This window comes from Diceros bicornis, chromosome X, assembly GCF_020826845.1.
Source record: "Diceros bicornis minor isolate mBicDic1 chromosome X, mDicBic1.mat.cur, whole genome shotgun sequence".
Lineage (NCBI taxonomy): Eukaryota > Metazoa > Chordata > Mammalia > Perissodactyla > Rhinocerotidae > Diceros > Diceros bicornis.
The window spans coordinates 20,732,626-20,758,102 of record NC_080781.1 but is presented as its reverse complement, the minus strand read 5'-3'; the positions used below and the strand labels follow the sequence as shown (position 1 = coordinate 20,758,102).

The 25,477-nt window shown below is 40.5% G+C and overlaps 1 protein-coding gene across 5 annotated transcripts in view; it reads right to left on the bottom strand.

The window, feature by feature from the left end:
* The window catches only part of POLA1 (DNA polymerase alpha 1, catalytic subunit), a 281,703-nt gene extending 257,103 nt beyond the window's left edge, over positions 1-24,600 (bottom strand). For 4 of the 5 annotated variants that reach the window (XR_009217466.1, XM_058535594.1, XM_058535597.1 and 1 more), the window contains exons 1-15: positions 24,527-24,600; positions 19,553-19,677; positions 17,004-17,100; positions 16,014-16,094; positions 13,537-13,655; positions 13,001-13,063; positions 12,093-12,185; positions 11,573-11,660; positions 11,078-11,279; positions 10,811-10,989; positions 4,911-5,023; positions 4,047-4,163; positions 2,728-2,802; positions 1,707-1,845; positions 561-715 (exon numbers count right to left, since the gene is read on the bottom strand). Coding sequence is in view for 4 of the 5 variants with exons in the window: in XM_058535594.1 (XP_058391577.1) it covers positions 561-715; positions 1,707-1,845; positions 2,728-2,802; positions 4,047-4,163; positions 4,911-5,023; positions 10,811-10,989; positions 11,078-11,279; positions 11,573-11,660; positions 12,093-12,185; positions 13,001-13,063; positions 13,537-13,655; positions 16,014-16,094; positions 17,004-17,100; positions 19,553-19,677; positions 24,527-24,551 (1,671 nt within the window). In the remaining variant the exon portion in view is untranslated. The remainder of the gene's footprint in view (positions 1-560; positions 716-1,706; positions 1,846-2,727; positions 2,803-4,046; positions 4,164-4,910; positions 5,024-10,810; positions 10,990-11,077; positions 11,280-11,572; positions 11,661-12,092; positions 12,186-13,000; positions 13,064-13,536; positions 13,656-16,013; positions 16,095-17,003; positions 17,101-19,552; positions 19,678-24,526) is intronic. The other variant, XM_058535595.1, reaches the window with a different exon arrangement.
* Between the last annotated feature and the right edge of the window lie 877 nt (positions 24,601-25,477).

The following is a 25,477-nucleotide window of genomic DNA, read 5'->3' as shown; positions in this document are numbered from 1 at the left end:
ATTCAAATAAACCAATTGTTAAGACATTTTTGAGAAACACAGTCATGTGATTATAGACTGGGTATTTTAGATGATATCAAGGAATCATTTTTAATGTTATTAGTTGTGATAATGGCATTCTGCAAGAAAGTGTGCATGTTTTGAGAGATGCATACCAAAGTATACAGGGGTAAGATGACATAATGCCTGAGATTAGCTTTAAAATACTTCAGGAGAAAAAAAAAAAGAGGGGGATAAACGAAAGTGTGACAAAATCTTGTTAGCTGCTGCATATGAGTGATTGGTATATGGGAGTTCATTATATTATTCTATGTCCATTTAAAGTTCTCCAAAATAAAAAAATTTAAAAACAAGGAATAAAAATAAATCCAGCAATGTAAGTCTTCAAAGAAAAACCACAACAGCAGACAAATTCAATTCATTCTCCAAAATGCAGTTTGGTAGTGAATTAGTATTCTTTCCCCTCCAAAAAGAATAACTTTCCCCTGCAGAAAAGCTCTACAAGTTCAGGCAAGCATTGCATCTAAGGCACAGGTACAAAATCTGTCCTATTTCTTTACCTCATTTTGATGTGTCTTTGCATTCTGCATTGTCTTCATGCTGAAAGACATGACCACGAGTGGAGGAGAACTGACCTCCTTAATTACGTTCACCAGGTCTGGTTTCAAGACCATTGCCTCAACTTTACACCAACTGATGGGCTGATTTAAGAGTTCTGAAAGAGAACAGATACAAAGATCACTAGCTATTTACTTAAAAAGAAAAACTACTATAATTAAGACATCTGTGATTAACTGAGATGGTCTTCAACCCCATCTTCTAATAAGAATGTCTTATTATAACATCTAACTAAAAATTAAGCCACATTATTGGACTGTATGCAAATCCTCATGTGTTAGATCTCTATGGCTTATTTACTCCTCGTTAGAAGTTTGTACCCTTAAGCCATAGAGATCTAATGCACAGTATAATGAACATAGTCAATAATATTGTACTATAATGATGTAATGTGATAAATATTGGTTCAATGGCAATCATGACACAAGATATAAATGTATCGAAGTAACACGCTGTACACTTTAAATTTACAAATTGTAACATGTCAAATTTATCAAATTAATAAAAATGAAATAAAAAAATCCTCATGTGTGTGTATACATATGTTCATTTTCCTAGGAAAAAGGTCCACAGCTTTCATCTGATTTTCCAAAACATCCAGGACCCAAAATAGGTTTAAAAAAAACAAAACACTGCCTTAGACGAATCAAAACATTTTTAAGAGATTCATGAAGACAAAACAGAGTATCACAGATGCAAATACTGAAAAAACATCAGGGAAGAGATTAAACAAGCACTATCCACACTGGGCAGTGATGTTCCCCCTCCTTCAGAGGTCAGCAGGTCACCATGTAGAACAGCTGGGCCACATGAGCCAGGCGGGAAGTCCACACCGACAACAGCACAATGAGGGATGCGCCCAAACAGCTGCAGGGCTAACTAGGGCCTCCCTTCCACTAAACTGCCAGGCTTTACAGCGATCAAGTGATTCCAAACATATTCCCTATACTCATTCAAGGAAAACCTCGAAGAAACAAACAATAAGAAAGGAAGTGGACACACTGAAATAAACAGACCAATTCCTTAACTTCTAAAAACCACATCTATCAGCAATTTACTTAGCATTCTGAAAGCAAATTTTTCCTTACGTGGATTTTTCACTTCGAGCCAACAAGGTCCTTTGATCTTTCTATTCATCAAGAACAATTCCAAGCTGGATGTGTTGGTCCCAAACACATGAGAAAAAGTTTCTCCTTTCAAATCCTGAGGAAGCTGTGGCATTTCAGCCTGAAAAGGCAAAGAAGAAAAAAAATCTTTGTTTAAAACTATTACTTCACATTTTCCAAAGTCTATATTTGAAATAAACAAAAGCCTCTCTATGAATCACCAGAAGAAACCCCTTTGATATATATGAAATGTAATTTGCCACAAATGAAATCCAAAACAATTCACAGTAAGAAACAAAAACAATTCACAGTGACAAAATAATGCATCATTGACGACACTCATTAGAAGAAAAATAGGCCAAGAAGCTCCCCCAAAAGAGGATTTCTGTCCAGAGCTGTACATGCCTTACTGATACAGAATAGTCAAATAAGTACCACTCCATTAGAAGAATGAAAGCAAGAGAGTAGGACTCATTCAAAATGCTTCCATGGTACTTTTCACCACCACTGTCAGAAACATTTCTTAAAAGTTTCCCTTTTCCAACATCATGGGATCAAAACACTAGAACAGAGGTAAAAAGAGGTTAAGGTCCAGTTAATTAACATTCCGCAGCAATGACCTTGCTTGTCACAGGAGCAAGAACAGCACTACAGTGACACTATTGACGCTCCTCTCTCACCTTTCCACTGCTCAGAAGGGACACTTCAATAGATTAATGATGTTCAACTCAGTCATGTGGCATTCATACCACTTGACAAACAGTTGTGCAGTTTCAACTTATTTATTTAAAGATGCACACTTGAAAGCAGAGAACGGCAGTATAACCTGTAGTCTATGTATTTAAATTAATTTTATCCATTTTAACTATTCATTACTGTAAGTCCACCTCAATGAACTGTGGGCTTGAGGAGCCCTGCCAATACTCCTAATTGAAAGCCAGCTGAAAGCTGAAAAACAGGGAAATGTCACTCAACCAAAACCCAGCAATTTTGTTTGACTTACCGAGTATCTAACTTCCAAGTACTCAGATTTTTCTGGAACATCAGGTATCTCAAAAGCATAGTTCTTTTCCACTATCTGGGTAAGTAGATATTTAAAAATCATTAAGACAAAAACTCCTCACAAATTAAATTGACAAGTATTGCATACACAATGCATGTCCCTGCATGTAATCGTTAGGAATCTAGCATCCTCATGGAACTCAAAGGTAAATAAACCCAAAAAGGCACTTATTGCCCCTTTCAACTAAGACTAAAACACCCAGTGACAAAATGCTAAAAAGACTTCTCTTGGACACTAGAGAACTCAGAAATATTTGCATTCAAGAGAGGCAACAAAAGATTAAACAATTTTACAATGTTAATGCATTAAATCATTTGCTACTCTTTGATATTAAGCAACTCCATCTTGCTAGAAAAATTAATAATCAGCATAATTATAGTTCATATTTACTGAGTGCTTGCTATGTACCAAGGATTGTTCTAATCACCTAATACAAACTAATTGACTTAACCCTTCCAACAACTCTTGAAATAGGGCCCCATTTCTCGGGTGAAGAAACAGCCCCAGAGAAGTCACTCAGCACTTGTGCAAGATCACACACTACAAAGTGGTCAGGCTAGGACTTAAAGCACAAGTGATCTGTCCCCAGCACCTATGCTCTTCACCATCACACAACACTGCTTCTAGAATCTTAAAGACTTGATCCATCAGCCATAATTCAAAGCTCATATAGTTAAGAGGGTTTGCCCTATCTTCAGCAACTCAATCCTGCCTTTATTGCAATCACTGTTAATAGCCAGTATGTTGAATGAGCTGCAGCCCCCACAATGATGGCCAAAGACGTCAATATCTCACTAAAATCAAGACAATTGATCAATATGTATCAAACAAATAGAAGATTTTTATTCAATGAGAAGTAGCAGCATAGTCACTGATTTTTAAAGATAAAACCTTACTTAACCTTCTGACCAGGACAACTTGGCAATAACTAACATAAACGAGATCAGAACAGCCTCTTCTCCATTTCAGAATAAAAGCATAAGATATGTTGCAAGTACTGGAAGTAATTACTTTGTTATGAGTTATCTTTCTATTCAAATTAACCAACATTATTTTAGAAGCAGTTTAAGGAGAAAGAAAAAGCATTTTTACAAATCTATCATACTGGTTTTATATTAATATCTACGAAATTTCCAACGAATTATAGCCACACAGAAGGCATTTTGCACAAAGAAGATATGCAATAACTATTTGTTAAATCAGGAAATGAAGAAACAACTAAAAGATAGAGTTGGAAAAAATTATCACCAAATACAAACCTTGGACTTGAACTTCATAATTTTATATTTTGTTGCTATTTTCTCATCAAATTCATCATAAACATCCTTCATTGTAACTGGAGTTCCTGTTTCTTTCCCTGTATTTAGATCAATTTTCTGCTCTCCCGTGGAGAGGGGAGGGGAGGGAAAAAAAAAGTATCAGTACATAAGATCTTTTCAACCACCAGAAACCCAAGTCTAAATCAATTTTCATCTTCACTCATTTTAACATTTAATAGAACAGTCTTCCAGGTGAGTTCAAAGATATAAACAGACCCCAAATATGTACTAAATCCGATGCCAATCCCTCCCAATGGCATTAAAAAGGCAAATCAGAGATAAGGATGATCTATCCTACAAAATGGGAGAAGTGCTGTAAATCCTGACCAAGAAGCTTCACAGTTCAACTGAGAAGGGGAAGGGGCTGGGGTTGGGAGGGGAGTGTGAATGTTAAGTCCCAATAAAAAGGGAGAAGCAAATGGAATTGACCATGTTAAATGGCTGTGGAAGAAATGGTACTGTTGCCCATACAGCAAAAGCTTGAAAACTGGGTCAAACGCCACGCCACATTTTAGAGCCATGTACTCCCAACCCTGATTATAATGGAAATGAGGGGTGGGGGGAAAGAGCATTATATACTAAAATTCAGACACTTTTACACTCTTTCTAACAAGTTGAAAAACTGAGTTTTACTTCATTTCTCTACTTTTCACAACCTCTACTGGAGCTGCTGACAATCAGTGGTCACTAGGCAGGTAGCAAGAAGCATCAAGGCTGTGGATAATTCATAGTCCTGTTGAAGAACTGGGTTGGCGGCAGACCACAGAATGTACTTGGAATCAGAAGCTAATCACTAACATTTACCGTTTCACAGGGAAGGAAGTAGAGCGTTCGCTCAATGTTTTTCACCATGACACAACAGCTCACGTAGGTTTCGGCGAATTCTATCCAAACTTTGCCAAACAGAAATACCACACCTAAAAGAATAAGGGAAAATGAAAAAGGAAACATTTCAATTACATCACATTAAAGGGGCAATACAAAGGCTCACTGAAAGTGTCCACACACTTCATGAAAAGTCTTCTTTTACAGCAAATTTACACCTACTTCCCACTCCCCAAGACCAGCTCCTTTACTCCATACTTAGGCCTTACAACAATACCATATTGGTAAAACCTGTGACCACTGGGAGGACAGGGCACAGGATGATTCTCTAAATTGGTGTAAACATTTTCCCTAGAATTAGGGAGACTTCCTAGGTAAACGGAGACAAACCTCGGTATTAGAGCAACATCCCAGGCCTGAGTAGACACACTTGGGGAACTACCTGAGACACCCCAAGTCAGTGTAGAAACCCCTGGGGAATTAAGGAGACATCACAGGTCAATGTAGACACACCTTGAAAATTAGGGAGATGTCTTAGGTCAGTGTAGGCAAAAAAAAAAAACCACACATAGACATTTTTCCTAGAACCAGGATTACCCAGATTAAGAGAAACAAAAAAGTAAACTCTTCTCCAACAAATCTCATATTTAAACCTCTTATGAGAAGTCTGAGAATATAATACTAAATTTTTTTTTAGCACTTGTGCTTGCTGATAAAAATTAACATTCCTGTATAAGGATAACTATGTATGGCACATCAGTATTTCTCTATATCTTAAATGATGTTTGGGAAAAACATAATTATCTCATATATCTAATTCTGCATAATAGTAAAGATCTCATAATAGGGTTCAACTATTGTCTCCTATTTCACCCTTTCTACCTCACAGACTACTTAAGACATCTGGCTATGGAGTCTTTATAATGTTCCTTTCTCTTCTATTTTGGTATAACAAATGGTCTAGTAACCAAATCAGCAGACGCTCCTTTTGAGATCCCTACGTAATGTATACTACAAAGCAAAAACAAGCCTTCCTAGACATCAAGTCATTGTTCATGAAAACCGAACATCAAGAAAGGACTCCAGAGATGTGATAGTCAACCTAAGAGATGGTCACTGTGCAAACTCCTGGGCTCCATGAATAATTACAGCAGCAATCAACACAGCCACTCAACACGGCCACTTGTCTCAAACACTAAGAAAATTCTAGCACATGCAAAGGCTATGGTTCACAAGGCCAATTACTCCAGTTTCACAAGATAGCTCATCAGTGCTTCCTTTTGTCATTCATTCTAGTAGAAATAAGACCATTTAAGAATTTTCATTTCTGCAGATGATTAAAATTCTTAACAACTCTAAAAGAGTTGTGTGATTTTCAGCTGGGGGGAAAGGAGGGAGGATCTAAGGGAGAGGGAAGGGAGGACTGTGGGGATGATTAAAAAAGAAAAAAAGCACAGTAGCTCAGAAAATTAAAAGTCATCCCCACAACAGTTAGAGACGAAAAAACAAAATTCCTTGCAAAGAAAAATAAAGACCCTAATATTGGATTCAAAGATTCAAATAGCTCATTTTACAGTCAAACTAATATCACACTTCATGCAACACATTTGACACTGTTTATGCCTCATTTGCCACAAAAAGATCATGGTAAACAAAGATTAAATTCCTCCCAAAGTTACTAGCTGAAACCAGGTGCAGTCAGGATTATTCAACCTTGAAAAAGTCATAATGAAGACAGGATATCTTCCCATATGCAAAGACTAAGATTCTTTTCATAATTATGGAGCATTCAGCCACAACTGACTGACTGAGAATCTGTAAGAAAGTGAGAAACAATAACAGGGTCTTTGGGAGTACTTCGTTTTTATCAGCAGCATTGATTTCACCAAGGCTCAGTGATCATTACCTGCTATCATGATGAAACTGTTCAACCCTCTGCGATTACAGGAGGTTTTTTTAAGCCATCTTATTTAACCCATTGGCATCAATCACAGAGGACACAACTTGAGAAATACCACGGGAACAGGAGAGTGGACTGAGGGTGAGAAGCCCAGAACTCTGCCACTGAAGAGCTAATCACTTGATCTTTCGGAGCCGCAGCTTCCTCCTCTATAAGTAACTAGATTAGATGATCTCTGAGGCCTTCTCCAGCGCTAGTAATTTCCTTTTTACCATTTGGAAGACAGATCAGTAACAGACTGGTAACTCTTTCAATTGCAAAATATTTCCCAATAGTGGTGAAAAGGCCTATCCATGACTATGGTTAGTACCAGGAATTCAACAACAATACATATCATAAATTGGCTGCCTTGCAAATATAGCTGTGCTTCAATGCCTCAATCTTAACCTCTAACACCTATTACTATAGTCCAGCACTAGCTGATAGAAATTTCTGTGTTGACAGAACTGTTCTGTATCTGTGCCATCCATGGATATGGTAGCTACTAGCCACATGTGGCTATTGAGCACCTGAAATGTGGCTAGTAGCTGAGAAGCTAAATTTTACATTTTATTTCATTTTAATTAATTTAACTTGAAAGAAATACACGTGGCCAGTACCTACCATAATGGACAGTGCAGCTCTAGACCCTTGCCCTGCAAAACGATGCTGTTTTTTAATAAGAGTATCAACCCCTAAACAAAAGGTGGAAATAATAAACTCATTTTCACACAGGAAAGAGGGTTGTTGTTTAAGGTTCTAATCCTTGGCAATGTGACACTGGCAATCTGATGCTTTATATGCAGATTTATGGGGGGCACCACCCACCTTTGTGTTATCCATTCTTACCTCACGCTACTACAAGGCTTTAAGAGGCAAATTCAGCAACAGCAGCAAATGCCATTCTGGCTCTCTGAAACCTTTCATGTGCATCGACAGGACTGTCACTGTGTACTTTACTTCAAAGAACACCTACTATGTGCCTGGCATCATACTGCATTCTGGAAATAAAAGGTCCCAGTCCCCTAGGAGTTTAAAGGCTCTGGGGGAAAGACAACACAGAATCATATCTTTTCAAAATAATACGACAAATGCTATGATGGGAAAGGGTATGATGGGGTCACAGAAAGGGCTCTTAGGCCAGTTTGGAGGATTAGGAAACTTCCAGATGACACCTGGGCTGAGCCAGGTGAGGGCAGTCCGGTCAGACTAAAATAATGAGTAAAGGGATATGGTATAAGGAGCAGCAGGTACACACAGGGAACTATTTCTAGGGCACAAAATCCTACACAGCAGGCAACAGAAGCCTTGCTAAGGAACTTGGACATTCCGTTGTAGGCAGTAGCCACTGCGGATTTTCTTTAATGAGGAAGTGACGTGGTCAGAGTTACCCTTCCAAGCAATCACTCTGGCTGCAATGTGAGGGATGACAGTTGAGAGACCAATTAGGAAGCTGGTTTCAGTAGGCAAGAAGGGCTCAGGGGTGGCAGCTGTGAGGAGAAAGAGAAGATAGCTTGTCTACTTTATACTTTAGGAGGAGAAAACTAATAAGACTTGGTGAGGGAAGTGAGGAAAAGGGGGACTCAAGGCTGGCCCCCAGGTTTCTGGTTTTGACGGGACCATTAACCAAGACAGGGAATCAAATTCAGCGTCGAGCAGATACAGCAAAGCACAGGGCATAGCATTGGGATGGGCAGGCCCACCATGTCATACAACTCGAGCAAGCACCAGTCACACTGCTGTGCTTCAGGGAGGTCACATGAAGCATGCGTGAAAATGGCGTCCCCAATGGGGCAGCCCTGGGTTTTAAAAATGGATGGGGAGGGCCAGCCCTGGTGACCTAGTGGTTAAGTTGGGCGTGCTCCACTTCGGCGGCCCAGGTTCAGTTGCTGGGCACGGACCTACAGCACTTATCTGTCAGTGGCCATGCTGTGGTGGCAGCTCATATACAAAAAGAGAAAGACTGGCAACGGATGTTAGCTAAGGGTGAATCTTCCGTGGTGGCGGTTCATATACAAAAAGAGGAAGACTGGCAACAGATGTTAGCTAAGGGTGAATCTTCCTCAGCAAAAAAAAATTTTTAAATAAAAAAAAGAAATAAAAATAGATGGGGAATAATTCGCTCAGCCTCATGTAATCATACTTGCCAGGCTATCTTCCAACAGCAAGTAACAAAGTACTGGTCAAAGAGGTGAGAGGGTCTAACCAAATCGTCTTGCCCTAGCTGAAGCAGATAAGATACCATTTCTAAGACTGCTTATGTCTTTACCTAAGAAAATAACACATGGCAGTTTGCTACTCAAGCGGCTCTACACAAGTTTCAATGTATTTGATAAGCTGAAGCGTATTAATGTTTCTGCCTCCCCTCTGAGAGACCATTAACATGTTTCCAGTTAAAGTCAATGCCTGATTATCTTTAAGGTAAATAAGGTAAATCAGGCCCTCAAGTTTGACAGTTAACACTTAGACTCTTCTTCCTCATTCACTTGCTTTACTGACATCTAAATCCTCCCTTTATTTTCACCAGATGCAGCCTCCAGGAAACCACTTTGAAAAATAAACCGTTTGCATCTAGCCTCACATCCAGAAACAGATCTGAATAAAGGCAACTCTGTTTAAGGGTGTATACTGTATTTTTTATTAATCTGACACCCCTTGTCATGGTGAGCCCCACAGTGAAGAAGGGCTCAAGGGGCACAAAAGGAAACTGGAGAGCCTCCTGGCTTTCTGTGAGTCAGAATTCATAGTATCAGCTCATTTGGAGGAGGACCTGGGAATCATCCTTGATTCCTTTCTGTCAACCTCAACATCAATCCATTAACAAGTTCATGTCAAAATACATGTTAAATGCATTCACATCTCTCTGCACAGCCACCACTAGTCCAAGTAACTAGCACACCTGCCCTGGACTGATCTCCAGGGCTTCCACACTTCTCCGCTCCAGCCCCCAACAGACAGACAGACAGACAGACACACACACACACACACACACACACACACCCGGAATGATCTCCAGGGCTTCCACACTTCCCCGCTCCAGCCCCCAATAGACAGACAGACAGACACACACACACACGCACACACACACACGCTATTCTCCACACAAACCAGAGGGTTCCTGTTAAAATGTAAACCCAACCATGAGACCACTCCACTCCTCTACCCTAGCCCCCTACCCAGCACTGAAAATCCTCCACCGCCTCCCCACTGCTCTTAGAATAAAATCTAAACTCCTTAATATGGCTTTCAAGGTCCTTTATTATCTGGCCTTTGCCCTTATCTCCAACTTCATTTTCAACCAATCTTGTCACTTGATTACTGGGCTACAACCATGCAGGCCTCCCCCTTTCTCTCTCCAGGCCTCTGTGCTTACTGGCTCCTTAGGCTGCAACGCTCTTTCCTCAGCTCTGCACATGCCTCGAATTGCAGCCCAGTGGTGGTCTCCTCAGAGAGGCCTTCCCCGGTCATCCCCCAACTAACTGCCTTTACATCACTTATGAACTACCTTATTTATTGCCTATTTCTCCCACCCCACTAGAATATAAGCTCCATTAGGATAGGGAATTTGTCCAGCTTGTTCACCCCATCTCAGTGCCTGGCACACAACAGGTGTTCAATTTGCTGAATAAAGGAACAAATTAATGACTGATTCCATTTAAAGTAAAATGCATTCCAATAACCTCAGATACATCGATAGTAAACTACAAGCACACATTCCAAAACCATATATAACTGGATTTCGGAATAAGCATCTTTGAGGATTATTCACACCGCAGTCCTCTCCATCCAGGCAACTCACACACTTTACAATGAACGAGTGTTGCTCTCTTACTACGCACATATGTGAGGGCAGAGGCTATGCCAATTACAATCACTAAAGCATTTAAGGGAAAGACACCATTCCGTATTAAAGACATACAGTTACTGCACGTATGATTACCTGGTTGGTTGTACTGATCTTCATAAGCATCCAGCCAATAAAACTGAAACACTTGTTCCTCATCTGCCCCCTTTACCAGTGGGAGGTGACTGGAATCCACTTGCACTTCCTGGGCTGAGAAACTGCTGTCATCTTCCTGATCAATATCCCAACAAGAGACATCTGGGAGAAAACTTCCTCTGCAGAAATCACATTTTCAAAAACCTTTCAAAATCCAACAGAACAATTATAGCGATACTTGCCAGAAAAGTCATAAAATGCTCTTACAAGCAGGATGTGGTCCCTTTCCCAGGATCTGCCTCATGTTTCACCCCCTCTGCTGGCTCCCTCTCTTGGTCCCAAGTCTTGGCAGCCACAGGCTCCACGTCCACCTCCTCAGCATCCATGGGCTCATCAAAGTCGCCATCTTCAAAATCCATTGCCCCTGACTCCTCCTTGTCATCTGTACACGAGGCCAGCTCTGGCTCTCCTGTAGGCGTTATCACACATTCCCATCATGTACTGCTGCATGGGGCACAAAGGCTTCCCCAACACAGCAATAGCAGCCTACCCTTTTTCCCACACCCTATTTGCATTTCTCATCAATCTCCACATTGGATATGTTTAACTTTTCCTGCTATGAATTCAAATCTTTCACACTTAAACTTGCTATCACAGTACCTTCAGAATCTCCTCCACTTCCTCCTTCATGGGGCCTCCAGTTTTTTACAGCACTTTGCAACTGCTCAACACCCTTACACTTCTGCCTGACATCAGACTTACCAGCAAATTCAGCACGTTTAAGAGGAACAGGAGTTAATGGAGGCTCCTTCCTTGAGACAGGGGAGGCAGTTTTTCCTGAAGGAACTGCCTGTAAACGTTTTTAAATGTTTAGTCAGTTAGACCTGCACACTAAAAATATGCAACTGTCCTACCCGGACCAGAGATAATGACGGTTCCCACTTATAAAATGGTTTTATGTATTATTAATGTAACAGCTTCAATTATTTCACTGTTACCTAGGTTTACAAAAAAATACTTGTTTCCAGGAGGAAAATTATTGCATTTAGCACAGTTGTAATAACTATAATAAACACATACCAGTTACTACAAAATTTACTATGAAAAAAGCAGGCATATGCTATTTTTGAAATACATGAAACTACTATATAATGAAAGGGAGTCCTAATTTAAAACAAAAATTAATACAAATTCAAAGGCATTTCCCTCACATAGAAAAGCAACAAAATAAGTTTTAAGCAATAATATAAATCAAGACTGAAGGTGCTTCCACACACTTTACCTTGGGAGTGTGCACAGAGAAAGGATTCAGTGAAGCTCCAGTGGATCTTTTCTTCTTCAGTATCATTACAGGTGGTGGAGTTATCTGAGGTGTCTGAAAGGAGGGCAAAGACACACATTCACTGCCATGCTTGGTTTACCATAAGACAGAAAAAGTACATTTCTTCCCCCATTGAAGCCCAATGAGCAAAGCATTTTTTTCCTTCCCTGCTCCCCCCACAGATCTATGTTCATGCACTGTGGTTACTATAGCAACAATACCACAGACTCACTAGAAAACCGGAATAGATACTGAATCCACCCCTCACCAATTTTCTTCTTTTTAAAACTTAACATACTTTCCCCTTACCCTTCTAGAATACTACATTTAAAAAACTGTCAAGTTAGAGCTACATAGTGTTGGTGTTAGTCATTTTAATCAAGGGTCACTTAGAAAGAAGCACACCTCTAAAGGAGAGTTTAGTCTTTATGTGAAATAGCTAAATTGCAAATTCCCAGAGCAGTTGAGTCTGTCTGAGTTCTAGCAGGGACAGCTCACTGACTCTTCCTTCACCCCCGCGCGGAATTCCAAATGAAGAAATCACGGCTGCTTATACAGACTGACAGGCTTTCATCGATTTTAGGAACATACACTGTAGCAACTGAGTCGTGCGTGCATTCTTACTAGCTCAAACACACCCCTGCGCAGCCCCATCTACATAATCGCACAGCTTCCAACAGCCTGAAACTACTCATCTAAAATGGTGAGAAGAAACCAATTTGAAGGGTTTTTTTTTTGTTTTATGGTGGTGGTGTTGTCATCAAATTTTTTCTTTTTAATGCTAGCAATAGTCTGTTGTGTATAATTATGGAACTGTTTCTTCAGCCTATGTTCCCCACATATTTGACAACTCCCAGAGATTCACTTACCTCAGTGTTCAGATCTTGTAGAATGTCACCTAGCAGATCATCCTTGGACAAGTCTACAGCTTTCTGGAAATCATAAAGGAAAGTAGAATGAGAAAGCCCTGCACTTCACATTTCCACCAGATCACATGTCCGTGAAAGGCAGAACGTAACCAGTCAGTCCTTCCTCTTCATTTCCTACTCTGAGTGCTCATCTACTATTCACGGATCTTAACTGCCACCTGTGGCCACATAAATCCTCAAACTAGAGCTTCTGTCCTCTATTTTCATCCTCATTCCAGGATCCTCCTGCTAATCACAGAAATAAACACACTGTCAGTTCAGCTTTTCAGTTCAATTTTCTTTTCTATCTCCAAGATCCAACCACTGAGGTATCTAAATTCACCTAAAAATCTACATCCAATTTAGTAATTGAAATTGGGAGAATATTACTCAAATATTTGAGCTCAAATATACTGAGCACCTATTATCTGTATAATCAAATACTAAATTTGCTTCACAAAGGAAAAGGCAAAATATAAGAAAACCATGAAACTCACTTCTGCAGTTTTCCTCCCAGCACTAGCCATGAACATGGACTTGATACTGTTTGGTTTTGTCACCGCAGCCTTCTTTACATTCCTCTTGTCTTTGTTGCGTGCTTTATCATCTTTTCCTGCTGGAATATAAATTATTTAGAAACATGCACTGGCAAAAATCAAAGTGGAAAACTAAAAGCCTAGTCACCTGCCCTCTGTATATGAGAATTTGAGAGGAAAAACATTAAGAAATCAAAATACAAAAACATGAGATTTTATGCAAGGTACACAGGGAAGAATCTTTAAAACAAGCTTAATTCAGGAAAATCTGGGCTAAATGTTATTACAAAAACTGATGAGATGCCAATTAAATATCAGGATGAGTTATTAAGTGTGATTATTTAATTGCTATTGCTAGTGTGAATAAAAAGCTTTTTAAAAGGTTGGGGGGATTTGTTCTTCCCACAGAAATGAAAAGATCAAGCTCATCTGGAACAAGGGATTAGCCTAGCAGCCTTCATGAGATCATCTTTTTAGTGCTATACTCAATCTGACAGGAAAACTGAACTATGAAGAAACAGGATTACCAGCTACGCTACTGTAGCCTCCTAATTTCCATTTTATGAGGAACAGCAAGTAGACACACACAATATGTCATAGCAACACTAAACAGCACAGAGACATTTGCTCATTAAAGAACAACTTGTGCCATATGTTTTCTCTTATGGCCATGTGTAAATCATCTAAAAACTCTTCTAATACTGTCATTTTTACTCTTGCTTTCTGTTATTTTAGAATGAGGTAGAGCAGTCTCTACCTCAAAAACATTTAAAATGAATAGTTAACATAGTGTGGTAGTAGCGTATGAACCCACAGACCAGATGAAATAGAAAATACAGTCCAGAAAAAGACCCAATTACTTATGGAAATTTAGCACATAATAAAGGTGGCATCTCGTATCACTGGGGAAAAGATGGACTTTTTAATAAGTAGCGTTGGCTACTCATTTGTAAAGTAAACCAGTATAAACACCAAATAGATCATAGATCAAAACAAAAAAAAATGAAACTGTATAAGTATTTTAATAAAAAAGGCAAATTCCTTTGTAACCTGAGTGTGGGGAAAGTCTAACTATGATTCAAAATCAATTTGCAAGGAAAAAAAGATTAATAAATTCAGTTACACCAGAAACAAGTTTAAAGACAAAACAGGAGAAAATTTTTGCATTATGTTTTGCAGATAAAGGACTAATTTCCCTGATAAAAAACTCCATGACATTAAAAAGGCCCCCAAACCCAAAAGGAATGTGGGCAATAAACACGAACAAACAGTTCACATAAAAATATATATAAACAGCTATTAAATTTTACGAAAAGATGCCCAACTTCACGTGTAAAAGAAATGCAAATGAAAACCACACTGAGATGTCATTTCTCACATATCAGAGTGGCAAAAATTCAAAAGCTTGACAACATACTCTGTTGGCGAGGTCATGGGGTCTTAACAGACACTCATACACTGCTCATGGCAGTGTAAAATGGGACAACTCCTATAGCAATATCTCACAAAACTTCATGTGCATTTACTGTCTGAGCCAGCAATCCCACTTCTAGGGATGTTCCCTGAGGAAAACACCATATGCACAGAGTTATTCAATGCAGTATTATTTGTAATAGCTAATTATTGAAAATCTAAATGTCCATTCAAGGAAACCATTTGAATAAAGCATGGTACATCCATACAATCGAATTCTATGCAGCTATACAGAAATAAGAAAGAAAAAAAGATCTCTATGCACTGATATGGAGTGATTTCCAGGATATCTTGTTAAGTGAAAAAACACAAAGTACAAAATTATCTATAGAAAGTATCTTTTGTGTAAGAAAGAAAAGGAGGGGCCGGGCCTGTGGCTTAGCAGTTAAGTGCGCACACTCCGCTACTGGTGGCCCGAGTTCAGATCCAGGCGCGTACCAATGCACCGCTTGTCCGGCCATGCTGAGGCGGCGTCCTACATACAGCAACTAGAAGGATGTGCAACTATGACCTACAACTATCTACTGGGGCTTTGGGGAGAAAAAGGGTAAAAAAAGGAGAAGGATTGGCAATAGACATTAGCTCAGGGCTGGTCTTCCTCAGCAAAAAGAGAAGGATTGGCATGGATGTTAGCTCAGGGTTGATCTTCCTCACACACAAAAAAAATAAAAATAAAAAAATAAAATAAAATGACCACAGGACTGAAAATTCAAAATAAGTAAAAGACCAAACTCTGGATAATAGAGACATGAAACTTCATTTCCTGGTGTTGTTTTTGCTTTTGACATTTAATTTTCTACATAACTATGCTTCTCTCAATATCAGAACATATTCTATACCTAAAAATAATTGTGGTAGATCCTTTTCCCTTAAAGGAAACTATGTCAAAGTACCAAGTCATCTCAAATTTTAGACAATTCTTTTTATCTCAAAACAGTACTCTCTTGAAAACAAAATGTAGGTACCTTTCTCATGGGAATCAAGAGCATCATCTTCAAGATCATCATCAAAAATCTCTCGGCCATCCTCCACATAGCCAATACCATCTGCAGGAACAAAATTTAATATTGGGATCAAGTTTCTAAAAATGGTCAATAATATTTCAGCCATGACCAAAAAAAAAACTTTTTATACCCACTCAGATGTTTTCCTGGCCTGTGTCATTTTTAAGTGCAGTAGAATCCAGTTCAAAGAGGTGTCAGACGAAACACAGCAGATTTGCTGAGTCAAAACCAAAGGATATATACTATGCCTATCTAGGTGAGCTAGGGAAATGATCTGGCCCACAGGATCAAAGTTTGCCACAATAGGATGCTTTACAGTAGTTTTACTCTACCAGAAGAATAGAAAGGAAAAGAATAAAGAATCAGCAGAAGCCCAGAAAAGTGCCTGTCTACAAGGAAAAACCGGCAATACAGCTGAGTCCAATTACAGAAGTAGAAACATAGTCGCAGGCACAGTCTACACCCCTCCCTGTGGTCACCCTTCACAAGCCCAAGAAGTCACACCCTACAAGGAACCAGTGAGCTTTCCACAAGGGGCGTAAGAACATCAGGACCAGGCTTTGTCCGGTGCTTTCCCCTACCCAGGTTACTCTTCACGCATATAGCTTCAAGTAATCCTCACAGCCATTCTGTGAGATAGGTAGTTTTCTTATCCCCACATCCCGTGAGAATACACCACAGGTACATGGTTCCTCCCAATTCCTACAGTCGTTTCCTGGAGGATTTATACTATATCCTGAAGTAAGTGCCCAGATTCTCCAAAATCCCCCAAATAAACTTTCTATTGTTCTGCTTCCACACCCTCAAATAATGTATTTGAGGAAAATTCAAACCAAAGGTATGATCTTAACAGTGCCTTACATCTGCCCGTGCAAAGCAGCAACTCCACTGCATGAGAATCTACGAAAAGCAACTAATACAGTGCCTGGCAGGCAATTTCTTCCCACATACCGTCATCCACGATCCAGTCATCATCCTGGCGTGCCTGAACCAGCTTCGAATACTGTTCTTCATCAACTTCTTCATAAACGCTTGTGAAGTCCTCAACCTGCCATCATACAAGTTTGAGAAAGCTTCAAATGGAGTGAAAGTGTTAAACAATTCTGATGAAAAAATTGTCAAACTGAAAGTGGAATGGCAGCCTGAAGGAGTAGCTACAACCAAATCATGAGTTCTGACATTCAACACCACTACAGGGTTTTCCTTAAATAGACATCAATTAACTTAGTATTCTTTTTAGGTGGGTGTTAACATAAGATAGTAAATGATTCCATTAGCATAATACACTTGTCACATCATCAATTACTCATCTACTTCATAAAAAACAAACTGAATTATAGCCAATTCTTCATTAGCTGCTTTGGGGATTATTCACTTGTAATTTCTAGACTGGTTTCTCCTGTACTTAGCAAACCTATAAGGCATGCCATCTGCCTCTCCACTAGCTGATGTTGCCCTGGAACAGACGATAATGTTAATAACTGTTCAACCAACCAAATATAATTCAAAAGGAAAATCGCCTCTATCTATCCCCCTCCAATTCTGCAGGTACACTAGAAATGGTTTTTGAGTGATCCCTGTTTGCATTACCACTGATCCCCTACCATTCTCAGGTCTTGAGACTGCAGAGTCTTAAACACTGAGCTATTTGAAGGGCAAGTCCAGAGAGAGTGGCAAGTGCTCCAATCACACGAGCTGCCTGACTACCAGAGGGCCAGCACACCACGAAATACTGGCAGGAAGAGAGCAGACCAGCTCATCTCAGTTAAAGCAACAAACCGAACAGACACACACCACCTCAGCTGCCGTGGTGACAGGTCATCGACTTCCCATATGAGAATTTGGTGGGCTGGTTAGCAAGACCTCATAGATACCTCGTTAAGAATTCCCTTCTTCTCTCGAGGGTTCTGCCTTTTTAAGTGGGGAGTGGAGGAAACGACTAACTCCACCTGAAGAGCTAAGACCCAGGGAAAAACACTTGGGCACAGAGCTCTGAGAGCCCTGTGGACAGAGCTGACTGGATTTCTGCCACACCTACTCGGTTTATACTGATTTGAGGATTAGGCTTAGTTTTCACCTCCTGGTTAATCTATTCCACAGGGATCCCTGGCAAATATTAATCTGGTCTTTCACCATTCGATAACAGAAACTACCTGCCCTACCAAATTAAGTTTCTGACAACCCAAACTAGTCCAATTAATATTACTGTACTGACCAATTTTCTTTGGCAGGGGGACTGACAAGATATTTCTGTTGGTTGAAGTCTATCAGGCATACTTTATCTCTTCTTTAAGCAACTCACTTATATAGTATCAAAAAGATACCAGAAAACTATTTTTAAAAATCATTTTGAGTAAAAAGGCATTTTGACTCTATCTCTAAAAACACTGCTACTGCTCAGCATGAACTCTTAGAGCCACGCAATTAACATCAGTGATTAAAGGGAAATCAGTCACATTGTGTCAACGTCTGAAATGCCCCACAGAACTCCTCTACAGAAGTACCTACATTAAAAATGCTTTACTCTTGCTTGGCTGTAATCCTTTTAACAACCCTTTATGATCTGGCTGACTCGCTTGACTTGAATGAATGGTGCCAAATGAAAAAAATCCTCTTCTACTTGCTTAATGGCCCAATATGGTATAGGCCATGGTTAAACATGCATATTTTGAAGCCAGACTGCCTGGGTTCAAATCAAGGCTCCGCCACTGTGACCTCAGACATCTCACCTATGAAATGCTGTCAATCATAGTATCTAACCCATACGGTTATTGGAAGGATTAAATAAAAGAACATATTCATATTCATAAACATATGAACTAAAAGCACTTACAACAATGTTAGCTAAGAAAGCATATTAGTTGTTGTTGTTCTTATTATTATTATTTTCTCATATTAATTAATCATTTTCTATCCTGAGGCACTTAACACTCAGGGAGCACACTGAAGGTGAAGCTAGACAATGTTGTGCGGATGGGGGCCACTCTGTGTTTCTACCTGAAGGCCATAAACAGTGGGGAGAGGGAAATGGCCAAAAGGGCATCACATTCAATCTTACACACAGGACACAGCAGAAGTAAGGTCCAAGTCCCCACCACCGCTCCCCTTGCAAATGAAATTAGGAAGAACAATTCTCTTCAAGGAGAAGCAGTGCCCAGCTAGACAGCTCAATACCTTAAAAGCAAAAGGATCTCTAAGTTTGCCCAACAAAGTCATGGGACTTACCAGAGATACAGTGTGCTTAATATGGGAAAAAATATATATAGCTACTTTCATTTCAGAATTTTAAAAGCATCTGTAAAGTGCCTTACAGGAACTTTGAGGACTGAGTAATCTCCATAATCTATAAATATATCTCATGCCCATTCTTGTTCAACATTAAGAAATTACTATTACAACAAGCTTGAAATATATGCATATCTCTAAGGTGACATAAGACTACCTACAGGCTATGAATTAGATGAAGCACAGGAGAAAAAAACAGAAAAATGGTTACTTACTTCATATTTATACTTCTCACCAGCTTTAGACTTTTTCAGTCTTTCTAGAGCTTCCTGGCGCCCTTTCTTTGATTTCCTTTCTCGCCGGGATCGAGAAAGCACAAAACTCCCTGAATCTGACACAGCTGAAAAAAAGCCAAATTTACACGAGATGTTACAAAATTGTCAGCCATCTTCCCTCAAAAACAAAGGGACGTTTCTAGCCAAAAGTGATACACAATTTTAGTATTATACAAATGGATATTTTTTATAATGTAAACAGTTCACGAAACTCCTGGCCAAATCTGCAGCTCCTGTGACTCTTCAGAAATCTTCTCTAAGATCCAGTTAAAACAACTGAAGCAACTGTTATCAAAAAGAGGAAAATTCTAAATTCAACTGATATCCCATGGAGACACTAGAGAAGGGAGATCAGTCGTTAATCCATAACCTTCCCATTAGAAATGACAGGCCATAAGTAATCCTAAAGGACAATTCATTTTGTATTCTATTAACCAACATTTGAAAGGCTGTAAGGAGCATCCGCTCTTTGCAAAGTACTAAGCGCTCTGAGAGACACAAAGATCAGAAGGACAGGGCCCCTGTACTCACGGAATTTACAATCTAAAATGCGAGATCAGTAGCAACTAACTCTAAAACAATCTTTAAAAGTAATGCATGCCCTAACAGAGGTCCAGATAAACATCTGGAATGTCAAAGGAGGGATAAACTGGGGGTTGGGAGAATTTAACAAAGATGGCTCTGAGGAGACACTGGATCCCTTCACTGATTTCCAGGCCTCATTCAGTTGGTTATGACATTATAGGATGACAGGGAAAAATTACAAATATTTAAATGGGTATTGTCAAAAATTACTGAAATACCAAAGGGCCTCAGTGTTCATTCATTCAATTTTTGAATTATTCATGCTTTTGGTCATTATAAACTGAACACCTCACAAACACATCTAAAAGATTTCATCCACAGAATTAAGACTTTCATTTACCAGCTGATGAATAACCAAGTCAAGCAAGACAGTGCTGCCTGCTACCCATGAGTTTAGGCTCAGCATGATTGCCATCTATGTCTTGTGAAAATGAGTATTTTATTGAATTTGGTGCTAATTTTTTTTTTTTGAGGAAGATTGGCCCTGCGCTAACATCTGCTGCCAATCTTCCTCTTTTTTTTCTTTTTTCTCCCCAAAGACCCAGTACACAGTTGTGTTTCATAGTTGTAGAATTGCGGCTCTTCTATATGGGACACCACCTCAGCATGGGTTGATGAACGGTGAGTAGGTCCGTGCCCAGAATCCGAACCAGCGAACCCCGGGCCGCCAAAGTGGAACGCACAAACTTAACCACTACACCACCGGGCCGGCCCCTGGTGCTAATTATTTTATAAAAAAGAGCAGGCACAGAAAAGGAGAAGTATTGATAAGAGGCACCCTAAAAGCTCCAACCCTGGAACATTCATAACAACATTAAGCTGTTTGACTAAGTGTTTGACTGAAATAGAAGATGCAATTTAAAGAACATGTACCAAATGCTGGCAATAAACTGCTGAAAACTATATCTTAGAGGTGAAGTATAATTAGAGATCTTATTTTTTTCTAGCTTTCTGGAAATGGAATCTCGCTTTATAACATCTCAGTCTATTGTTTGACTTCCACGTTCCACTTTTAAATCCATTTTCAGAAAGGCATTAAGTAAAAACTAAGGAATGCAGATACTTAATGATAACAGCCACAAAATCTTGGGTGTCACTCAAATGATTTCAAAAAACCGTGAGAAGGCCTACATGAAGATTCAGAGATTACTGAACATGACCACTGAGAGGGAAAAGCTGACCTCAGTGTATTCCCTTCAAGAGTCTCTTGACTCCTTTAGTAGGTTACCCTGACAAAATCTACAGGTCTTCAAACAGACTTACTCCACAGGCAACAATGTACCACTCTACAGGGTTTGGGATACAATTACAAATACCACAGAGTTAGCTGTTCTCAAGGGGCTCACAGTCAAGTAAAGCAAAAGGACCTGAGGCTCCCACCATCACATAAAGATGGTGCCATATAAGAGGTAAAAACACAGTACTGAGGAAAAATTGAAAAAAGAACCATTAATTTTGCCTGGGAAATCAGGGAAGGCTTCACAAGGGAGGTTTCCAACACAGAGCCAGAAAGAAGAATAGAATTTCACATTTCATCACTTTTTACAGAGTAAAAAGTGGCACAAGAAGAGGAAAAGGCATGAGCCAAATTACTGAGACGAAAATGCAAGGTGTATTCAGAGAGAAAGTCAGTGTGGGAGGTAAGTTCGACATGAGAGCATAGAGTGAGCAGGAGAACAAGAGATTAGGGAGAAGCAGCACTACCCCACTCTGCCACTTAACTGGGTGACATGACACCACTGGTTAACCTCTCTGAGCTGCAGTGGCCAGCTGTCTTGCTGTTTTTTTAAGCGGCCCAGCATCTGAACCTGTTTGTGAAATTCTCCCCTTATAAGTCTTGATGGGACACAAAACACACGCCCCACTACAGAAGCTGAAAGGCAGATGCTCTTTCCCAGACACCCTTGCAGCTACGGCATGGGCATATAAAAAAATACGCTCTACCAATCAGGAACACCTGCTCAGAATTTCAATCAGAAGCTAGTGTCATAAGGAAAGGGGGTGGGCTGAAGGAAGATTCTAGAAGCAGCAACAACTGCAGGAGGATTGAGTGCCTGGGGCAACAGCGCCAACAATGTCCCAAGGAACAAGCTATAATATCAAGTACTTGGCAGTGGATGGCAACAACCTCCTCACCGGACCAGTTTTGTGACACGATTTTAATCACTGTTCCTGGCTGAGCAGCCCCCAGACTGGCTCTCGAGTCCTCCTGGAATTTCTGTGAACAATACAATATCATTCTAACAAATTCCTTTTGTTTAAATCAGATAGAGTTGGTTCCTGCAGCTGACACCTAAGGACTCTGACCAATGCAGAGCCTCAGGGTCCTCATCTGTGAAATGGGGATAATCATGTATGCTTCATAAAGTCGTTAAGGATTAAATGAAGATGCTTGGCTTACTTTGTACTCGGCAATACAGGAGAAGCTCCTTTAATGTTTGTGTATGTGTATAGATGCAGAAAAGTCACATACACATACACACACACCCCACACACAGCACACCTAGCAGTACCATGGTCTAGCCTCTAGAAAGCAAAAAATAAAGCAAAGCAGTTTTCTCAGGGAAGCCTCAATATAGCACTGCATATAATTAGATGTTTACCACTCAACTCCATGAAGACAAAAACTATGTCCTGCTTACCTACCACTGTAACACCAGAGCCTGGCAGAATGCCTATGCCAAGTAGATACATAATAAATATTTGCTGAATGAACAAATAAATGAATCACTGTACCTGCCTTTTTTAGATCATTAAACTCTCTAATCCCTTTTCATATATAATAACAGCTAGTTACAGACCTTTCAACTTTTCACTGCCATTGTCAAGGTACCCCACCGTCTAATACTTAAGGGGAAAAAAAAGGCCTCGATTTTCCTTTTTGGAATATGTCTCCAATGCTTCATGTGGGTAAGTTAGCAAAAAAGAATAAGCGTGAAAAAAATCCAGTTACAAAAGCTTAAATATTTGTTTCAAAATTACCATCTGGCATACTCCCATCGTTCCCAAAAGCAGAAGACACTAGCCTGCAACAGTCTTTCAGGTAACAATCTTTCAGTCTGCTCTAAAGGAAAAATTCCAGTCACAAGTCCCCAGCGACTACTTAATCAACACCATGACTTAAGAGAGGTCTCAAGATTGCAGAGTATGCTCCAAAGAGTGATTTCTTGATGTTCACAGATGATGTACAGTTTTTAGGGTGAAGAAAGGGCTTAGTGGCAAATCACTGATGGAGGGCTGCAAAGACTGTTCACGTACTCACATCCTATATCCCATTTGTAATCCAGCCTAGTCGACTCTCCAAAATAAATTGTCTTAAAAAATGAAAGGCTAGCAGAACAAATTGAAATCTGTGCTTCACAACTAGGTGCATGCAAAGGAAGCTGATTAGGAAGGAAGTTCTCATTAATGGTGATATATTTGAGTGACAGGAGATATGCCGCTTGAGCTAAGAAAGTGAAGCATCTGATTTTAAGTTAGAAGTTCACTGAAGTTAAGTCACACTTTAGTTGAACACTGTTCAAAAATCAGAAATCAGACAAAGCCATTTGCATTTTTGCATTCTATTTTTGGAAATAAAAGATTACCACTGAAAACAGAGTGATATACAAGGCATTCGAAATGCTGCTGAACTGAGGCATTTTTCTCTAGAAGCTTCACCAGAGATGACTAGATTGTGAACACTTTTTTTTAATGCAGCACTTGATGAACTTTCCATAGATTTTGAAAGAAAAATTGTTAACGCATAAAGCAGAAACACATTACCTAAAAAGACAAAATGCATTTTGATCTTCTAGTGACAGCACTTAGGGCTCTCTTTCCTGCTTAGTTACAATGTATAAGAATTTTCCTGGGAGTTTCTATAAAGGAGAGGGCGCACATCCGTTCTGTCCTAGCCCTTAAGCGGACACTTGGGGCGGGAGTAGTGACATACTTTCGGCCAAGACTGTGTCCCACCGGGGCCAGTCTCGATAAAGCTGTGCCCAGCACATGGGACTCACCAAAAGAAATAAAAAGAAAAGCAGGCTAGTGCGGAGACCTGCAGTGATAGAGGTGAGTCAGCCTCCCAAACAAAAAGCCCCGCAGGGGGGTTGCTCGGGTTTGCCAGGAGCAAAGACCCCTGCAAGGAAGCCTCGTCCAACGCAGATGGGTCCCAGCCCAGGACAACCGAGGTCCGCGCCCAATAGCCCCGCGGGGCGACCCGGGCGCACGCCTCCTTAACACAAAATAAAACAGAGACCCCACCACCCGCAGTCATTCCACGGTCCCCGCACTCCCAGCCCGGGACCCCACGCGCGGGGTGTCCCTCCCCGCTCGCCCCCAGCTCACAGTCCTCGCCGTGTACGGGCGCCATGGTCCCGGAGACTCTCGATTCCGCGCCAACCAGCCCGAAACTGGCGCGGGGGCCGAGACAGGCGCCAGCTCGAAAGCCAATCAGCGCCTCCGGCGGCTGCGGACTTCCGCCCGGAAGGCCACTGACATGCCGCGCAGCGCCTCGCCCCGCCCCCAGCCTTCCCGCGGGCGCGCGTTTGGCGCCCTGTGATGACCCCTTAGGGAAAAGAAGGGGAGGCCGAAGAGAGCAAGAAAAAGAAGCGGTCGGGCGCTGGAGAGGAGCCGCCTGGAGACTCGCTGCGCAGGCGCGCCCATGCCGATGGGAAAAGATTTGGGCGCCTTGGAGTAGGGGCTCTCTGGTTCTGAGAGGTGATTTTATGGGAAAAGAGACGCGGGCGGGCAGTAGGGTGGGCGTGGTTAGACCGGTTTCCCGCGAGCCTGGGAAAGCGACTGCCTCCTGCTGCGCACTCTAGGTCTTGCCTGATACTTTGCTTCTCAGAGTGTGAATACAGTAGCTGTGTGATTTATTTCTATATATGCCAACACTTAAAGGTATATGCCCCATCTTAACCAAATGACCAAAAGTAGCAACACCAATAAGGGGCAATCATATGCCTCCTCATGTGATGCACTTGGGAAAAGCAAGAACATCACCTATATAGTCTTCTTGCAAAAAATGTTTAACCTGAACTGAATCTAACCATGAAGAAACAATCAGATGTATTCAAAGCGTAGGACAATCTATAAAACATCTGGCCTGGATTCCTCCAAAATGTCAATGTTATGAAAGACAAAAAGGGCATTAGATTCTTGTGTATGGTATAATGCATGCAATGTATGCATCTCATTTTATCTTTTTCCAAATAGGTGTAACATTTTTATGAAGTAATACCTGTCACACGGTTGTAATATATTTTCCTATGTTTTTTGCCCACATACTTGTTTATG